The 19,195-nt window shown below is 44.0% G+C and overlaps 1 protein-coding gene across 5 annotated transcripts in view; it reads right to left on the bottom strand.

The window, feature by feature from the left end:
* Nucleotides 1-480: 480 nt before the first annotated feature.
* Nucleotides 481-19,195, bottom strand: part of CAPN3 (calpain 3) — a 69,387-nt gene continuing 50,672 nt past the window's right edge. For all 5 annotated transcript variants that reach the window (XM_039535549.1, XM_039535550.1, XM_039535551.1 and 2 more), the window contains 4 exons: nt 18,917-18,995; nt 6,179-6,295; nt 3,228-3,286; nt 481-765 (listed from right to left, as the gene is read on the bottom strand). In XM_039535549.1, coding sequence (XP_039391483.1) covers nt 739-765; nt 3,228-3,286; nt 6,179-6,295; nt 18,917-18,995 — 282 coding nt within the window. In that variant the 3' untranslated portion in view covers nt 481-738. The remainder of the gene's footprint in view (nt 766-3,227; nt 3,287-6,178; nt 6,296-18,916; nt 18,996-19,195) is intronic.

The raw sequence follows: 19,195 nt of genomic DNA, 5'->3' as shown, positions 1-19,195 counted from the left end.
ATAATCCAGGTTAAGAACACATTTATTTATTCACCTTCTATTGCATTGTAGACATATCCCTACTGTCTTAATCACTTATGTTCTTGTACAACATCAACACTGCCCCACTGATGGTTCATCACATGAAGAAACACAAGATCAGTGTGATTTATGGTTGAATACGCTGTTGTGAAGAAGCAGCACTAGCAATACTGAAACCAGAATTAGAATAGAGGAACTGAAGAGTGAGAAGATGGCAGTGGTACCTATGAGTCAGTTCAGATACAGACCTAGTCCTGCATGAGGACTAACAATTGACTTGGAATTACTAGCCATGGAGAGGTAGGGAAAATATTTTCCATATGCCAGCATTGTATTGGAAAGGCATGTGCATTGTGTGGCGAGTGAGTAATGGTAACCTTACCATGCCAAAAATGCTTACGTTTTGTCATCAATAAGTTAAACCTTTGTTGCAAAAGTAAAATGCCAGGGAGGCATTAATAGACTAGTTTTTAGGTAGTGAGCTCTAGTCACTTTCCTAAAAGGTAGTGCCATCTATTTTTATATTGTGCCTTCCTCGAGTTCAGCATTGGAACGTGCAAGTTGCCTTGGGTAACAATCGTTCTTTGCTCAGTGGCTCCTGGCAGGGGAAGCAGCTGTGTTGGGAAGTCCTTCATATTCTGAGGCTGGTTGCTTCCAACAGAAATCCTGAGCGTCGTGGGCAGTGTTCATGCACAAGGCGAGGGAGGCCAGGTCGATTTAAGCATACATGGTGAGCTGCAGCCACTGAAAGAAGAGTGAAAGTTATGTAGCAATAGAAGTGATTTTAACATGACTGGAGAACAGTAGACCATTGCCATTCGCATCATTCACACAACAAAACTCAGAACTGATGATCCTTCTGTTACTGCCAGTTCTTGTTTCTATGAACTGTAACATGAAACTGCTTAGAGAGACCCCACATTTTAAAATAAAGAATTTCTATGATTATGACTTTGGCATGGTGATTAACAGCCACACAAGACTTATAGCCTCGTTCCTCCCACACCAAGATTCACTCTCAGCAATTGTCCTTTCATGGGTATGGCCCCCAGAGCCAACCATGTAATAATGTTCAGATAGTTCCTCATTACACATAGCTGAAGTGGCCCCCATCCTTTCACTTTTCATCCATGTCTGCTGCTCCTTTGGGACTGGCTGCTTTTCCCCCCATGTGTTGTTCCCAGGGCCAGCTGCTTATATGGAACTGTATGATTGTGTGATGTAAATGCAAAGGAAGGCAAAGGAGTTAACTAGTTTTCTTGATCCCTGATAACAGCTGAACTTCTACCAGTGAGGACAGGGATTTGGTAGCTCCCCCTGCTGTTCTTCTCTTCCCACACACCCCTCCCAAAAATGCCAATCTGAGGTGAGGAAAATATTCTTTGGAACCTGACTCCTTTCCCCAAACATGCCCTTTTATTGCAACCACTTCTAAAAGGGCTCATAAACACGTTAATTCCAAATAATAGTGGGACTAGATTTAGGCCCATGCCATAGAGAATCATGCTTATATCTGGCCCATTTGGCTAGGCCCTCATCACATAGCAGTTTCTGATCCCCCCTAGGCCCATCTGTCTCCCCAGGAACCCAAAAGGGATGAAGACAAATGCATTTTAGGTGGTTCTATGGTGATATCAAGACTGGGAATGAGAGGTTACAGTTGCACTTGGTATAATAGTGACTTCCAAAACCTAAGAGTAGAGTGCATCCCCCACCTCCTTCCCCTCACAATTTAAATAAAAAACAGGGTTATAAAATGAAGTAGTGTAAATAGGATATATTTATAGGTAGCTAGCAGCTTTCACCCCAGAATACTTCATAAACAGTATAGAAGATAGCTGGAGCCACTGAAATGCAGCCATTCCTAGAGTTGGAGGATAGCCGCCTGCTACCATGCACTACGTCACCAGGGAGAGGATGTTGGCTGAGGAGGTTCTTCGCTACTGTGGAGCCTATTTCCGGTCCTCCCTCTGTTCACGCATCTGGGCAGAGTTCCTCTGGGCGGCATCTGCTGGCTCCCTTGACACCTTCAAGGAGCACTGGGCGCTGTCTGGGGTTCTCTGCTCAGTGTCCCCCTCAGGTTCCCTTTGTTTGATCCTTTGACCTTCACACCTGCCCCTGTTACATTTTTTGTTGTCCCCTGTAATTATTTGAGTTCCTGGACCTTGTAGATCTTCCCCTAAGGCTGGGGGAGGGTTCTTTAGCAATGGGCAGGCTTGCACCTGCCCGCTTCCTGGTACCCAAAAGAAACACTCATGTTATGCAGCATTGTGGGCAGTGGCAATGGTCTGAATTTTGCCCCATGTTACTTGCTCAAACACCTCTCTTAATGCAAAGTCTCAAGGGATCCCCATGTCTACCCAGGGCAGATGCACCTTCTGTTTGTTGTTGTTTTTTTAAATCTTACCGAAATGACTTGCATGGAGTAAGAATGCATGGACTTCACTTTACATACTGTTAAAGGGTGAAAGGCTAATTTTTTTCTTCTGTATCTAGTCAAATCCCTGATAGGGTCTAACCTTTTATTTTGCCTCCATTCCAGGGTATACACTGTAAAAAGATCTATCAGAGCTTTGTATCTATAGTACAATAAGCCTCACCTGAGATGTAAAATGATAAACATTGCAGGTTTAGCCACCTTTCTCGCCCTTCCTTGTTCCTTTGATATATTTTTATTTGCTCTACAAGTCATTTAAGACAGCTGATGCATGTTAAACTATGGAACACTGACCCTGTCAGCTGAACTTTTTAAAAGTACATATGCCATAATGGTGAGGTCTTATTTGAGAACTAGGCAGAGGCACCACCTTAGGGTAGGATCATTGGGGTAGGAGATTATTGTCCAAAATATTTTAAATGGTGTTTTTAGTTTTAAATTGTTTCGTAAACTTCTAAAGTTCTTGGATGCACTTTAAATGACAAATTGAAAGAGATTTGGGTTGCATTCTGATTGTCTAATTTAGCTTATCGATCTAACGGTTTTATACTGCCACATGTCACTGTGTATCTGAGCATCTTCCACATAAAATTGATAGCAATAGCAAACTCTCTAGGAGACGTTCTGGAGTCTCTTATCTTACCACTTGGATAGTAATGTCAGCTTAACTCTGACAAGACTTCGTTAAGCATAAGGGCGACGAAGAGTAAGAACAAAATTGCTCAACCTGACCATAACCCAAGAAAAATACCTGAGTAAAATTATTTACCTCCAAGACATTGAGTTTAATGATACCATCTCCATCTTTATCAAAGGCGTGGAATGCCCCTAAGGAAAGACAAATCAATACAAAGTACATATAATTACTATGGATAAAGTGAAGCTCATCCTGTGTATAACAAACCAAACTACAGTCCCAATCTGTTGTATAGAATTGGGCTGATAGTTACTGGGCTTGTTAAGTGTCCTTGCTCTGTTGTTCCTCAGCTGTAGTCTACAAGGAACAGTTACTTATTTTCTTTTGGATTTATAAACTGTGCCTGTCATGTCACGTAGTCCTTGAGCCCATATGTAAAATTATTAAAACAACACATATGGCCACCTCACGTATAACCCTATAATCACATCCTTCAAGTGAAACACTGAGATAATATATCAGCTTCACACCACATACTGTAGCACAACAGATACAAGTGGTCAGAGCAGTGAGGGAAGCAAAATTCATAGTTGAGGGCCCTCCTGCCTTTAGTAGCTGGATTTATACAGGGCCAGTTAGTTATGAGCAAGGATGACCATGCTATTGTGGCACACAGGAGTGAGAGGAAATACCCAATAATAATGTACCCAAATAACATATGCAGCTGGAAAGAAAGAGAAATGAAGAAGCTGAAAAACTCTGTTCCCTATGGCTAATGATATTAAGCAGCTGCATTTCACTCCAGTTGTAGCCAGGGGCGGCTCTAGGAACTTGGCCGCCCCAAGCAGGGCGGCACGCCGCAGGGGGCGCACTGCTGGTCCCACGGCTCTGGGGGACCTCTTGCAGATGCGCCTGCGGAGGGTGCGCTGGGAGGGTGGCAGGCGGCTCCGGTGCACCTCCCACAGGCATGACTGCAGAAGGTTCGCCGGAGCCGCCTGCCGCCCTGCTGGCAAAATGCCGCCCCAAGCGCGCGCTTGGCACGCTGGGGTCTGGAGCCAGCCCTGGTTGTAGCTACCAAATAGCCTTCAATAGTAGCTTTATTTATGGGATATTTTACATTACTGGAGTACTAATGAATAGGGTGATCATATTTCCCTATGCTCAATATGGGACACCTGGTAAAATTACTCGTATTCAAGTGAGTTCATGGCAATGTCAGCACTATGCGGTACAAATGTTCAAATTAACATCAGCATTGACTGAACTCCAATTAAAAAGAAATACTGCATAGTTCTTTTTATTTACCTTCTTATCTTTAAGGCTCACATGGAAATAGGTGACACACACACCCCTACCCCCCTCACATGTACCATTCTTCACATGGGGGGTGGGGGGATGGGTGACCGACCAACCCAACCCTCCCTGCCTGGTGCTCTCCGCCCTCTATGCCTGGCTGGGGTCCTGGGGCAGACCCGCCTCTCCCAGTATCTGGTGCTGCATCTTCCATAGGCAACACATGGGGGGGGGGGCGGCAGATGGGGTCACATGCTTCCCCCCTCCCAATTTCTGCCAGGGTTCACACCAGAACATGGCCAGCAGCAGCCTTTTGACATTGTGCGAGATGGAAGGGACGGGGGAGCTGCTTCCAACCACAGGAGAGGAGGAAGGGATGACCTGGCCTGTGTCTTTGAAGAGCTCAGGTCTTCCTCCCCTCTCCTGCCCCTCATGGCTGGAAGCAGCTTGTCCCTTCCTGCCCACACAATGTCGAAAGGCAGCTAAGACCTCCAGGCTGCTGCTGGCCACTGACTTAACCCAGCCGCCTCCTGTCCCCCAGCTACAGTACAGACACAAAGGGGTTAAGCCCTCAGGATGCATTGTGCATCAGGGCTCAGGGAACCTGACTGCAGGGGCTTCAGCGAACCAGCCAGAGAGGTGGCTCCACGGGGGAGGGTGCCTAGGGGACTGAGCAGCCCCACACTCCCTGGGGGCAGGACCCCAGGTGGTTGGGGGTAGGGGGTGAAGAGGATGCTAAGCCCTCGCCCGAGGGCTGCTGTGAAGCCAGCAGGTTCAGAGCAGGGACAGGCTGGAAATTGCTCCCTCCCCTCATTCCAGAGCTTAGCTGAGGGGTGGAGACTGGAGGATGCCCTGTGCCGCACTGCACAGGGCATTGGCACATGCAGGGCTTGGCGCCTCCTGGGCAGTGCCCTGGGCCGGAGGGTCTTGGGCTTTCCTGGGGTTCCAGCCCAGCCAGAGGCACTCGGGGGAGGAAGGAGCCTGCTGACCAGGCTGCTGGTGAGCTGAGCGCTCCGACTCGGGGCTGGTTCTCCGCACAGCGTTGGGAGTGGGATGTGCCCCACTGGTGGGGGAGAGGACAGCGAGAGGAGGCATACGTAAAGGGCCGATGGGTGGGCAGCAGAGGCAACACATAACTGAACGCTGCCTGTAGTTATCAGCTGCCGCAGCATGCAGCAAGCACTGGCCAGAAACAGGGCAGGGCTCTGGTGGCCAAGAGTCGGCACGTGGGTGGAGGGGCGTGCACTGATGGACCAGCAGGGGGAGCAGCCAGCCCCATGCACTGCAGCTTCACCCTGCCACCAGCCTTGCATACCCACCCCCATCATCAGCCGCTGGACCGCCCCCCCCCCCACTCAACGCTGGTGGGTGAGTGGCTGGCAAGCAGGGATCTGGCCAGCAGCAGGACCCACCAGTACTGATTGTGGGGAGGGAGGCAGAAAATGCAGGACAATTTGCCTGTTTTTAAGAAAAAATCAGGACACCTGCAGGAGGGTTTAAATACGGGACTGTGCCTTTAAAAACAGGTCATCTGGTCAGCCTACTAATGACTATAAAATAGCCACTGCTGTGAGGGAGCTTACAGAGCCTAAGACTCATAGCTTACAACAACAGAGAAGCACTGCAGAAAAGATGACATTCATTATTGAAATCAGCCAATTTTCATAACGGTCACTGATATTAAGCTTTCAGTAGAGCTTTAGAGTAATTTTTACTTGGGATGGACCATGTGCTCCTGTGTGAGAGAGGAATAGCACAAGAAGGACAGTAAAAACTGGACAGGCACTTACTGAACATTCCTTCCAGTCGCACAAAGCAGCAGATAAAGCTGTCAAAGTCAATGTTCATGTTTTTGTCAGCATAGCGCATTGTAATGATGTCATAGAGCTGCTTGTTCAGGCAGAATCCTGAGAAGGAAGAGAAACAGAAGACAGCTGTGCTTCAGCTCTTGGCAGGCTTCTGGTACCAGACTGACACTGAGAAAAAGTTTCGTATGGAGTCATCAGTTTCTGGGCCTAACCATATAATAAAGGTCCACGATGAGTGACCCAAGAAAAATAAAAATGCAAGAAGCTTTATTGTGTCAGGTTACTCTCTTAAAAGGAAACAACATTTTGAAATTGCTGTTTTCAAGTGGCCAAAAGTGTGCTCGTTACCTCCCCCCCCCCCCCATTATCGCTGTGAAGAGAAGGTCCTTGCCCCAAAGATTAAATTTTAAATCTAATTAAAATTCAAATCTAATTTAGACCTGATGAAATAAGAGGCTGGAGTAACAAAAATTCAGACGGATCAGTGAGGAAAGTAGGTGTTACAACAATAAAACTGTACAGTGGCAAAAAATAAATGACTAAAACATACAACCCCCAGCCTCAACATTACCCATCTATATACAATATAGGAATGTGCAGTTAGTCAACCAGCGCTGCAGATTGGCTTATTAGAGGTGTTTACATGAATTTGGGCATTGCTGGGGGCTGGCTAAATGCATATTCATACAGACTATGTGGGGTTTCAATATTAAGCATGGGTTTATAGTTTATTTTACATTTTATTCCTGTCCTAGTTTAAGAAGTCAGGCAAGAATTATTTAAAGAAAATTTTAGGCTAGTAATTTTACTAGCAAGAATGAGAAACCTGTAAAATGTACCGTATTCCTGCAGCATGTAAAGCAAAACCCAGGTGTAGTTTTTTTATTTGTCCTTGTAAAACCAAAATTTGATGATTGAGGTTTTGCCAAAACCAAAATATAGCTGCCTGAGCACTGCACAAAATGTTGATGTAGATACTTTACCAACGTCTTCACATTAAGGTTCATAACAAGGCTCATGAGTTTCTGAATGATGAAATACTCTCCCTCCCTTAGCAGCAGTCACTGGTAATGGGATTTATCAGGGCCTGTATAGTCTCTCTAGAAGCAGGCATGCTAATGAGTTTGGGAGAGATGAAGCAGCCACCTGGTCTGTTGGGTGAATTCTATTTAATTATGTTGCATGTTTAATTATGTTGGAGGTGGGCAAGGACAGTTCATGTGCGGAATGAACTTTGTTATGTTCACCAATATGGAGGTGATGTGTGGCAGGGGTGGGGCCAAGGGGTTTGGAGTGGGCTCAGGGCTGGGGCACAGAGTTGGGATGCAGGGGGCTCCAGCTAGGGGTGCAGGCTCTGGGGTGGGACTGGGGATGAGGAGTTTGGGATACACGCTGCCCCGGGGGCTGTGGCAGGGAGAGAGGACTGCCCCCAGACCTCTCTCACCATGGCACCCTTTGGGCTGGGGCCAGGGAAGAGGTGTCTCTCCCTGCCACAGCCCTGCATACCCCCTATCTCTCTCCTCTCCAGTCCAGGCCCCTACACGGCCCTTGAAAGCCTGCTGTGCGGCCACATAGCTTAGAGGGAACTTAGCCTGCAACCAGCTCATCAATCTTTTAAGTGACCCAGCCCCCACTGAGAGAGACAGAATACCACACTGACTGGATGAAGGTTATGAGAGTGGCCAGGCTTCATTTACTAAGACTGGACAGCACTGATATAAGCAGTGAAAGGCTAAAGAGCAAACCATCTCCTCCCTTGATATAAAGCAGGTGGGAGATGCTGAGCTCCTCAATAACACTTCCCTACCTCACAGGGGCAGGACTACCAAGTGTCATGCATCTTGCCACTCCCATCCCACCTAGGGTTGCCAACCCTCCAGGATTGTCCTGTGGTCTCCAGGTATTAAAGATTGATCTTTAATTAAAGATGATATCACTTGATGAAACCTCCAGGAATACATCCAACTAAAATTGGCAACCCTAGTCCCACCTGCCTGCAGCTCAGCAGGCATTCCCTGTGCTCAGCTGGGCTGGAAGCAAGCTGCAGGCAAAGAGCTACTATAGTTCCTCCTGGTCACCAGAGGCCACTGCGGCTACAAGCAGCCAGGTGACCTCTCTTGCCTGTCTGTATCTGGCCAGCCAGGGGGGAGCCCCCAGACTCAGAGGAGGGGCAAGGGGCTGTGGCAGCAATATCAGCAGGTAGGCAGGTGAAGGGAGGAGGGGGGCAGGGTAGGGGATAGGAGGTGTTGCCTGATTTGGGGAGGGTTAGTAGGGACAGTGGAATGTATCCACTTAATTTAGGTTTATTTAATACTTAATTTTCTAATTAATTAAGAATGTTAGTAATAATTAATAGATATTAATAATATGGGTATGGCTCGCCAATATGTGTGATCAGAAGATAAAAGTTCGTCTTGAATCAGGCTTCACAGAATTTAATACAAGGAGATTGGGGTCTAACAGGAATTTCACTGAGACAAAGTTTAGTCAAACAAGACCTTTTATTTAAAATCAATGAAACAAGAAGTAAATGTAAAATGTTAAAAGCAGTATGAGATTACAAAGTATCACAATTCTTTAAGAGATATAATATGATATTATACAGTCCTAAATGCACTCTGCAGCAAAGAGTACTAAAGTGAATTTCACACCTCTGCTAGAGGAAGTATAGTTATAAAGAAACTGGTTGTAAATTAAACCCTTCTTAGCATAGATGCTTAGAGGTGAAGTAGAAATTAAGAATTATTTCATACTCACAAAGAATTAATACTACGACTAGCATTGACAGCTTTCGTAGGAGAAGGAGGCTTCGAAGCAGGTTGAGACGACCAGGAAACAGAGAGATGTATCGCCTGCCCTAGTGGTGGATTATCACACCTTTTATAGGTAAAAATCCTTCCCTTTATGCCCAAATTTGTCTTTCCCCCATGGAAAGGTGAGGGTACCTGTTTTCATATGCTTAACTTTGTTTTCGTAATAATGACAACTATTTACGTATTTTGTGGTAGACTTGTTATATTTTGTGGGCAGAAATACCCTACTTTTACACCTAACTAGGTGAAAGGTTAGCAGATATTCAGAAAGTCCCTAGACAATTTGCGTAGGTTTGTTTCCTAGTATCACTTTTCTGAGTAAGGGTCTTAAAGGTTGCTTTCAGCATCACAGAGGAAATAGGCCAGGATGTCTGGTTTAGAAGCTTCTAGGTATCTTGCATTTATAGCTATTGCAAATTCTATTAATCTATGCAGCCTACACACTTTTATCAAAAGACATTTTATACAGACCAACAGATTAATCCTCAGGGCTACCGGTGGTTTACATAAAGAAACCCCGTCACCTAGGACTTAATATCTGTGGGGCCCTTTTTAGTTTCATACCTGGGCAAATTTTGGTATGTATCAGGAATGGGCACCATGTATATATATTCATCTTTATCCCCAGATGGTGCTCGTCTGTGCATTTGTTTAGGGGATTGTCTGGGTGTCTGTCTAGGTCTCTGCCTAGTTTTTGGCTTGGGTTTGTTGCATTTATACAGCATATAACCTAACATAAGGAAATTAATCACAATCCCAATTCCTTGGATAATTATCCATACTTTTAATCCGAAATTTTCTCTGGAAGTTGTTACAGGCTCATTCCCTTCATTTATTAATTGGGTAATAACTTGTTGGGCTTCATCCATATTGTTAGTAATTTGAATGAGGTGAGTCTCTTTACGAGTCATTAAGGATTTCAGTTGCAACCCTAATGGTGGAATATAAGCCAGAAAAGTAGGTGTACTTCGAATAGTTAAATTCTGGTAATCAGGGTTAGACTGAATAATGGTAATGTTCTCAAAAATAGGAATAGGGGAAATAACTTGATTTCCTATTACCGTGGGTTGCTCTGGGGTAAAACAGAAATTTGGCTCTGTGACAGGACACTCCAAGGGACCATACTGGTACCTCTTTTGATCGGTAACCACGCAAAATTGATTCCTTCCAGCATAGGTCACCCTCTCCATCGGAGTCTTCCATGTGGTCAGCCTCACCAGGCATGACGATGATGAATTCTGTGCTTTCTCTCCCTGTAGTCCACACAAAAACAGTGTCTGTTTCAAACACATTACACCTACAGATATACTGGGGTCCTTTTTCAGAACAACAGGCCATCTGTGGTACCTTCCAAGTCTGAGTTGGAGTGTGATAGACTACCAGGGGAGGTGCATTAACGCGTTCCCTGTAGATGTCATCTTCGAGGTGACCTATAGAATGGATAGCAGCCAATTGCCTGTACACATCTCTGTCTGGGTCAAACACTGGTAACGAGACCGTGAATGAGACATACAAAGACCGTGTCATCATACAATCTTTTGTAAGAGAACAACTGTCTCGGTTGGGGTGAGGTGTCACAGATCCTATCTCTCTCATAGCACCCACTGACAAATGCTGGCATGCATCCAAACAAGTGGATCTTTCCTTTCCCAGCTTTTGAAAACATTTAGGACAATACCAACTCATTAGTTGTTCATCCTTAATTAAGTCAGGGACTTCTCCTAATTTTAAGGATCGTAATGCATCAGTAATTGTGCTTACAACATATTCCCCATATGCAGAACATATAATTTCTTTCCCCAAATGCTGATCTCTTTTCTGATCATTGTTTAAAGCAATTAACTTTAAAAGCAATTAACACATCTTTTTCCAACCACTAGAGGGTAGTGCAGTTACTTCTACTAATTAATATTCAAAAGTAACATCCTCCCCTCGAATTCCCTTAACCTGTTGAATCGGGTTGTTGACCAGTTCTGGATTAAGTATAATAGTCCGTTCCTTCTTTGTTGGTATGTTCTGTTGCTTGGGCTCAGACAACTGAGTGTGATCCGGTCGTCTGGTTTCCTGGGGTTGCAATAGTTCGGTTTCAGACTTAATATTTTGGCATAGTCCTACCCTTAGAGCAACAATAAGGGTGTAATAAGTCAAAAATGTCAATGTCAATTTCATGGTTGCAAACTGCTGGGCTCCAATTGTTGCGATTTCGTCTGATCACTTAAGTCCTGAGGAGGAAGTTGCTCCTGCGACCTGGACGATCGATACAGCTTTAATTGGTTAGCATGATAAATCTTGTCTCTATTATGCTTTCCTCCTGTTATTCTGATCTTATATACTGCTGAACTGAGTTTATCAATGATTTGGAAAGGCCCAATCCATCGATTACACAATCCATGTTCTGGTGACTTATATGACAATAACATTACTTGATCTCCTACCTCCCAAGTATTCTCTCTCTGGTTTTTGTCAAAGTAAGCCTTTGCCTTACGTCTGGATTTTCCCAATTTAGCAGCCACCTGCAAGTGAATGTGATTTAAATGTTTTTGCAGATTTTGCAGGTAGGTATCCATTTTTATTCCTTCTAATTGAGTGCCACTAGCTTGCCAAATTAAATGTTCTGGTAATCTCATTGTTCGGCCTGTCATCACTTCAAAAGGTGTTTTATCAGTAGATGCAGCCGGTGTCGCCCTCAATGCCATTAAAATTAAAGGCATGAGGGTGTCCCAGTTACGTCCATTGGCATCAACCAGTTTCCTCAACATCACTTTTATAGTCCGATTGGTTCGTTCCACCATCCCAGATGACTGTGGTCTGTATGGGATGTGTAGTCTCTGCGGGACTCCCATCAATTTAAGACAATCCCTAAAGAACTGTCCTGTAAAATGTGATCCCTGGTCTGATTCTACCTTCGCAGGGATCCCCCAGCGAGAGAAGACTTGTTCTACCAAGACCCTGGCAGTGGCTTTTGCAGTATTGGCTTTAAGAGGAAATGCCTCTATCCACTTTGAGAAAGGATCGATAATCACCAACAAATATTGGTTACCTCTTTGGGTCCTTGGCAAAGGACCTACAAAGTCAATCTGCAAAGCCATCCACGGACCTTCATACACCTGGGATCTTAGTGGTGCATTTCTTTTGGATGGAGTAGGATTAGCTTGGGCACATGCCAGACAATTTTCACAATATTGTTGCACATCCATCCTAAGAAGTGGCCACCACCCTACAGATGCAAGACGTTGGACAGTTTTGTCCACTCCCTGATGTCCTCCTGTAGGAGTGTCATGGACCATGTACATCATTTCCCTTCGTAGGTGAGCTGGAACTACCCACACAGGGAAAGGACCTCCTGTATACATGAGAACTCCATCTACGACTTGTAACTGCTGTTCATGTCGTTTGTACAAAGGGTCTACTGTTAGTGATCCCTCTTTGTCTATTTTGGAAAGCTCTAGAATTACTTTTATTATGTCCTTATCCAATTTTTGCATGTCTTATAGATCTGGTATATTGGGTTGTACCAATTTAGTTACAGCTATAGGACATTTAGGATTAGGGGTAATAACAGAATACTCCTGATCCTTACTTTCCCAAAATTCTCCTGATCGGGCTCCTTCACGGGCCAATTTATCAGCTTTCTCATTTTCCATAGCATAAGGATCTAATTTCCAGTGAGCTTTTACCTTTTTTATTTTGATTGGCCGCTCTGAGACAGTAACTATTACTGTTAACCAATGGATGTATCTCATCAGTGATGCATACCTAATAGGTGTGCCATCAGAAGATGTAAAACCATTTGTTTCCCAATATGGTAGGAACTCTGTGAGAGAATTGCATACCCATGCAGAGTCTGAAAACAGACAGATATCTTGGTATGTGGTGGTGATGGAGAACTGCACACAGTACTCCAACACACAAGCCACTGCAGCTAATTCTGCATATTGAGCCGAATGTGGAGTGCATGAATATGCCTTTTCCCAAGGCTCTCCTTTCCCCTCGGGGGGAACTGCATAGATTCCAAACCCAGTATAGGGTTTGCCTTGATGGTAATAACTAGAACCATCAACAAAGAATTTATACCTATTAATAGGATCTGTCTCCTGGATTAAAGGTTGAAAGAGCTTTTGTTTTCCTCCTCTTAGATCCAATTGATCAAAGTTGGGACACTTGTGTGGCTCTCCCTGATACAATAGAGCTGTTGGTAACAAAGATGGTGTCCTAATAGGTTTGACTGCAATATCTTTTCCTTGCAGTAATAATGCCCAGTGAGCAAGGCGAGCATTTGAAACTTGCCCATCTTTTACCCTGTTGGACAGTAAAAACTTAATAGTCTTTTCTATGTATGGATTTGCTTGTTCTGGGTAAGGATACTGTTTTTGGGCTGAAATTTCTCCTCCTTCCACCACAATAGTGACGGCCATGCATCCACAGTCATGTTTGTGTTTAGCAAAGGCATCTGCATGTTTGTACAGTAATGCCTGTAACTTAGGTTGGTCTGCATGTTTAGCCACTATTTTGTCCAAATCATACCCTTCAGGTTCAAAGTCCTCCACTGGAGATACCATGCCACACTCAGGTATGACTTCTGGAGAGTCATCCTTTCCTGTTCTACTGAAAGACACAATAATTGGTTACACAAATCAAGAACACATTCCTGTTTGTATAAGAAATCAGTTCCCAATAAGGAATTATTTGGGTCTGCTAACTTCATTAATGCAAAAGTATGATTCTTTCTTAGGTGACCTATTTGTACTTCAAGGGTATAGAAAGTGTGGTAGTAACCTGATTACTTGCAAAGGTTGCAAGTGTCTTGGTACATCCTGATGATAGAGGAGAGGATCTAGGATCCTCGACATGGAGAATACTGATTGCTGCTCCAGTATCTATAATGAGATTCCTGTCTAGTCCCTCTATCACTGCAGATATTGTGGGTCTTCCACTTGTATCTCTGCCTAACGGGGTTATGACTACACTCGGGGTTGTTTGTAGTCATGCAGCATATGCTGTCAGATAATCAAGGGGTTCCTCCTCTATCTCCTCAGAGGCAGCCAATTCTGGAGGAGTGGCTGTCCACTGGGGAAAAGGGGATGGATCGACGGAGGCCACTGGACGGTTCAAGGTTGCTGAGCCTTGGCCTTCCATCATCATCAGCTCATTCACACGGGCATGAAGTTCTCGGATAGCCCGTCGTTGAGCCTCAGCGTCTGTTGCACTGTTTTAAACATTTTCACAACTGAGTCCTCAGTTTTGTGCAAAAGCGGTGATTTGGGTCTCTGCAGGCGTGAACTGTTCTGTGCAGCATCTGAAAAGAAAGGAACACGATCCGGGCTCCTGCATAGGATCCAAGCGCATAACCCTGTCGAGGCCTGGCCACTCGAAGGTCCAGGGTTATTACGTGGGTTAGGTCATTTGCCAACGTTGATACTTAGGGAATTTAGGAACTCCTCGTCCTAATCCTGGCTGAGGTTGAGGTCCCTCAATCCTCACCGTAGGATTAGTTTGTGGTTCCTGAAGTACTGCAACCGGGGCTCCACACCGACCTAATTTAGAGCCTCCCTGTGCATGTGCTTTAGCCAATAAGGCTAATGTTCTTTTTAAAGAAATATCATCAGTGATATGCATATTAACCATTTCTCTTAACTGAGGAAGAGAATTATTAACTAGCAAACTGATGTATGGCAGTTCATCTGTTTCCTCTTTGATATGACTCCGCCAAGCTGCACTCAACCGCAAATGAAACTGATGTGGAGTTTCATTAGGTTTCTGCTTTAAGTTAGACAGAATTGCTACTCCAGCTTGCCCTGGGTGCTGATTATGTTCCAATAGGGCTACTGTCTCTTGAAAACTTTTCTCTCCTACCCTAAACTTAAGTGGCAAAGTACTCCACAATGCTCGATTCACTGTGAGTTGTAAGATTTTAACCCAATCTTCCCTTGGTAAGCCAAACACTTTTGCTGTCTCCTGCACACGTTGTGCATGCATAGCAACTGAAGAATCCTCCATCATTCCTACTTGCTTAGCTACCAGGTCTAAGGTTTTAATATCTGTGACAACTGCTACAGGACAATCAGAATTGGAACCTGCAGTTCCTTCTTTTGGATCTGAATCTGAGCTTTCATCTGAGCTTTCATCTGAGCTTAAATCTACAATTTCTATTCCTTGCCTCCTTCTACCTGGATTCACATTTTCCTCATCTGAACCATCAAAACTTTCCACTGGAGAGAATCCTGGGTATCTAGGATAACTTTCCATGAAATATCTATGGCTTACATCCAAAGTGTCTCCACACTGACGCAGGACATCTCTTAGTCCACTAAAGTCTGGCGTGGTAGGGCGTTCTACCGATACACTAGGTGATACCAGCATATACCACGGGGGTGTAGAGGACCCACGAAATTCCTGGGGTCTAGGCAATGTTGATTGCCCGAATGCCAATAAATGTCCACCCAAAGGGACTGGATTTTCTACTCTATATGGTGCTAATGTAACATTGGGTGGAGGAGCAGGAATTCTATTCCCTGCTTGTTGTTGTAGCTCTCTTTGTAACTTAGAGATCACTACATCACATGCATTAGCTACCTGTGTTACCTGTGATACAGCCTCTTCTAACCCTTGAACAATGACCGATTGTAAAGGTATCGCTTCTTCACTCACAGAAGCTGTCTCTACAGAAGTAGAGATCTTTTCCTCTTTCTCTGCTTCTCTGTTTGTGTCACTAACTGCTTCACTGACTGTGACACTTGTCTCCGCCTCCTGAACTGTCACTTCAGAACTTCCGTCTCTTATCGGCAGACTGTCAGTTTTCTCTGCACTGCCAATTTCCTCTTCTGACTCTACAGATTCAAGATTCGCTTCTGAAGGTACTGTGTTTGCTAATTCTCTTGTTTTACTTCTAGTCACTGGTCCAATAAGATTTTCTACCTCTGTCGGGTCCACCATACCAATAGGAATGGGAATCAATTCTTCAACTTCCTCTGCTCTATTTTCTCCATTTTCTAGTTCTTTAATCTTTTCCAACAGCCGACCACGGTCCACTCTATAGGCTACCAGCATCTGCTGAACTTCCCTGAGTAACTCCATCTTTTTATCCAATTTCTTTCCCAATGAACTACAAGCTACAAGCAAGCATTCAACAGCTATTCCCTTCACCACCTTAGCTCTTTTCTTTTTCTGCTCTGTTTCATCCTCAAATACATTACTCACAAAACCCCACGGGTTTCTCTGCTCAGAAATCATTTTACTATTTCTCAGCTGCTCCAAACCTCCACCATGTTCCTGAATATATTTCCTAGCAAAGTTTTCCAAAGCTAAACTACTAGAAATTCCAACACACTCCACTCCTGTGCTATCTTCACTTTTAACACTCTTACTACGAAATAGAGAATTCATCTCTTTCTTTTCCTAGTATATTCACTAGAATCTAGTATTGTCTAGTATATTCACTAGAATCAATCTTCTGTTGATTTACTCTGATATAGAAGGCGTCCCTTCACAGAAACAACAGGATAATACCCCTTGTACACCGGTTTAAACACTGTATCATAAAAGTCCCAAGTAAATAGAGGGAGTGGGGATACTCTCTTCTCTCTTCTCTCGATGGCTTATAGCAGATCGAGAGGTCTTTCCCCTCTGTCGGGACCTGCCAAATATCGGGGAATACTGAGGCAGACGGATCAGAGGTGCAGTCCGGAAGAGTTAATGGGACTAAGATAAGGTATCTTTGAACTATTCAAGTTCTGACTGATTGCGGCCTTTCTGGCGGCTATGAATACCTTGCTTTATTAACTCCCCGCCACCACTAGTGTGGGTCATCGGATCCAGATGCTACTGCGAATTATTTTATTCGGTACCATTCATTAACTTCTTCAACATATAAAAACCCCTTTCTGTGCGCGCTTATCACTTTAAAACAATATTACTTTAATATTATCAGTTATCAATACAGTTAAAAACCTTTAGGCAAAAGTGAAAGTAAAGACCTTAAGATTGCTTAACCACAATACAAAACGGAAATACTGGGCGTGCTGCCAGCAGCAATAACCACAGTTGATTCTGACTTTGGTTTAAAAGAAAGATTTCAGAGTTTTACTGAAATTAACTATTTACTTACGGTTCAAAGAAAAAGTCTCTAAAGGGTCCAGAAATTCCTGTCACACACTCCTTAAATCTCCTCCTGGCGGCTCGCCAGTCTGTTGCCTGATTTGGGGAGGGTTAGTAGGGACAGTGGAATGTATCCACTTAATTTAGGTTTATTTAATACTTAATTTTCTAATTAATTAAGAATGTTAGTAATAATTAATAGATATTAATAATATGGGTATGGCTCGCCAATATGTGTGATCAGAAGATAAAAGTTCGTCTTGAATCAGGCTTCACAGAATTTAATACAAGGAGATTGGGGTCTAACAGGAATTTCACTGAGACAAAGTTTAGTCAAACAAGACCTTTTATTTAAAATCAATGAAACAAGAAGTAAATGTAAAATGTTAAAAGCAGTATGAGATTACAAAGTATCACAATTCTTTAAGAGATATAATATGATATTATACAGTCCTAAATGCACTCTGCAGCAAAGAGTACTAAAGTGAATTTCACACCTCTGCTAGAGGAAGTATAGTTATAAAGAAACTGGTTGTAAATTAAACCCTTCTTAGCATAGATGCTTAGAGGTGAAGTAGAAATTAAGAATTATTTCATACTCACAAAGAATTAATACTACGACTAGCATTGACAGCTTTCGTAGGAGAAGGAGGCTTCGAAGCAGGTTGAGACGACCAGGAAACAGAGAGATGTATCGCCTGCCCTAGTGGTGGATTATCACACCTTTTATAGGTAAAAATCCTTCCCTTTATGCCCAAATTTGTCTTTCCCCCATGGAAAGGTGAGGGTACCTGTTTTCATAGGCTGACCTTTGTGTACGTACTAATGACAACTATCTACGTATTTTGTGGTAGACTTGTTATATTTTGTGGGCAGAAATACCCTACTTTTACACCTAACTAGGTGAAAGGTTAGCAGATATTCAGAAAGTCCCTAGACAATTTGCGTAGGTTTGTTTCCTAGTATCACTTTTCTGAGTAAGGGTCTTAAAGGTTGCTTTCAGCGTCACAGAGGAAATAGGCCAGGATGTCTGGTTTAGAAGCTTCTAGGTATCTTGCATTTATAGCTATTGCAAATTCTATTAATCTATGCAGCCTACACACTTTTATCAAAAAGACATTTTATACAGACCAACAGATTAATCCTCAGGGCTACAGAGGGGACAGAATGTGGGGGCAGGGGGTGAAGTGGACAAAATGAGGCAGGAAGGGGGAGGGCTGAATAAGGGAGGCTGCCCCAAATTCCATCCACAACCCTCCCAGGCTACTCCAAGTTTGCTGTGTCAATGGCCCAGGAACGTATCCCTACTGGCTCAGTAATGCCCTCTGCTGCTCCTTGCCTCCTCCCTTCTCATTCTTGTGAGGTGTGTTGGGAACGGGTCCCTGCCTCCCTCACCCCAGCGGCCACTACTTGGTGGGAACCCTGGGGGAAATAGGTGACTTCCCACTCTTGGAAATGTCACACATGGAGCTGCACAAAGCTTGGTAGCTGTGCCAGGCAATTAAGTAATGCTTGTAAAGCTCCCTGAGATCCTTGATAGAGGGTGCACAGGAAAGGTAAAATATTGTTTACGTAGAACTGGCTGAATAGAAGATTCAGTCTTCAAAACCCAAAGTGTGTTCCTTGCAGCTTGGACATGTGAAAATTTGTCCAGGGCAATAGCTCAGTATCCAGGTTTTTCTAGGGCATATTCCTTTAAAGGCTGCACTGTACTTCTCATTTTTACTATATGGGTACAGGAAGGGTAGGAACAAGAGGAGAGCAAGAGAGAGTGGATTCAGATGAATCCCTGGCATTGAGTACTGTGCAATACCTGCATCTTTGACTGCATTACGCATCTCGTAACTGTTAATGGTGCCAGAATGATCTGTGTCATAATGTTTGAAAATTTTCTGGAAAAGAAAAAAATAAATATCAGGAATAAAGTTTGGTCATTTTGTAGAAAAACAATGCTGATTGGGGAAGGCTGGCTGCTGAGCGGGGCTTTGATTTTCACCCTAGCACTCTGGTATCTAGGCTTCAAAGGCTAGACGAGTTCAATACAGAGTAGAGTGGTGGTTAGTTGAAGAACAATGACTGTCTGTGAAAGCTG

The sequence above is a fragment of the Mauremys reevesii genome, linkage group 4 (assembly GCF_016161935.1).
Source record: "Mauremys reevesii isolate NIE-2019 linkage group 4, ASM1616193v1, whole genome shotgun sequence".
Lineage (NCBI taxonomy): Eukaryota > Metazoa > Chordata > Testudines > Geoemydidae > Mauremys > Mauremys reevesii.
Note: the sequence above shows the minus strand (reverse complement) of the source record. Positions and strands in the feature narration are given on the sequence as shown.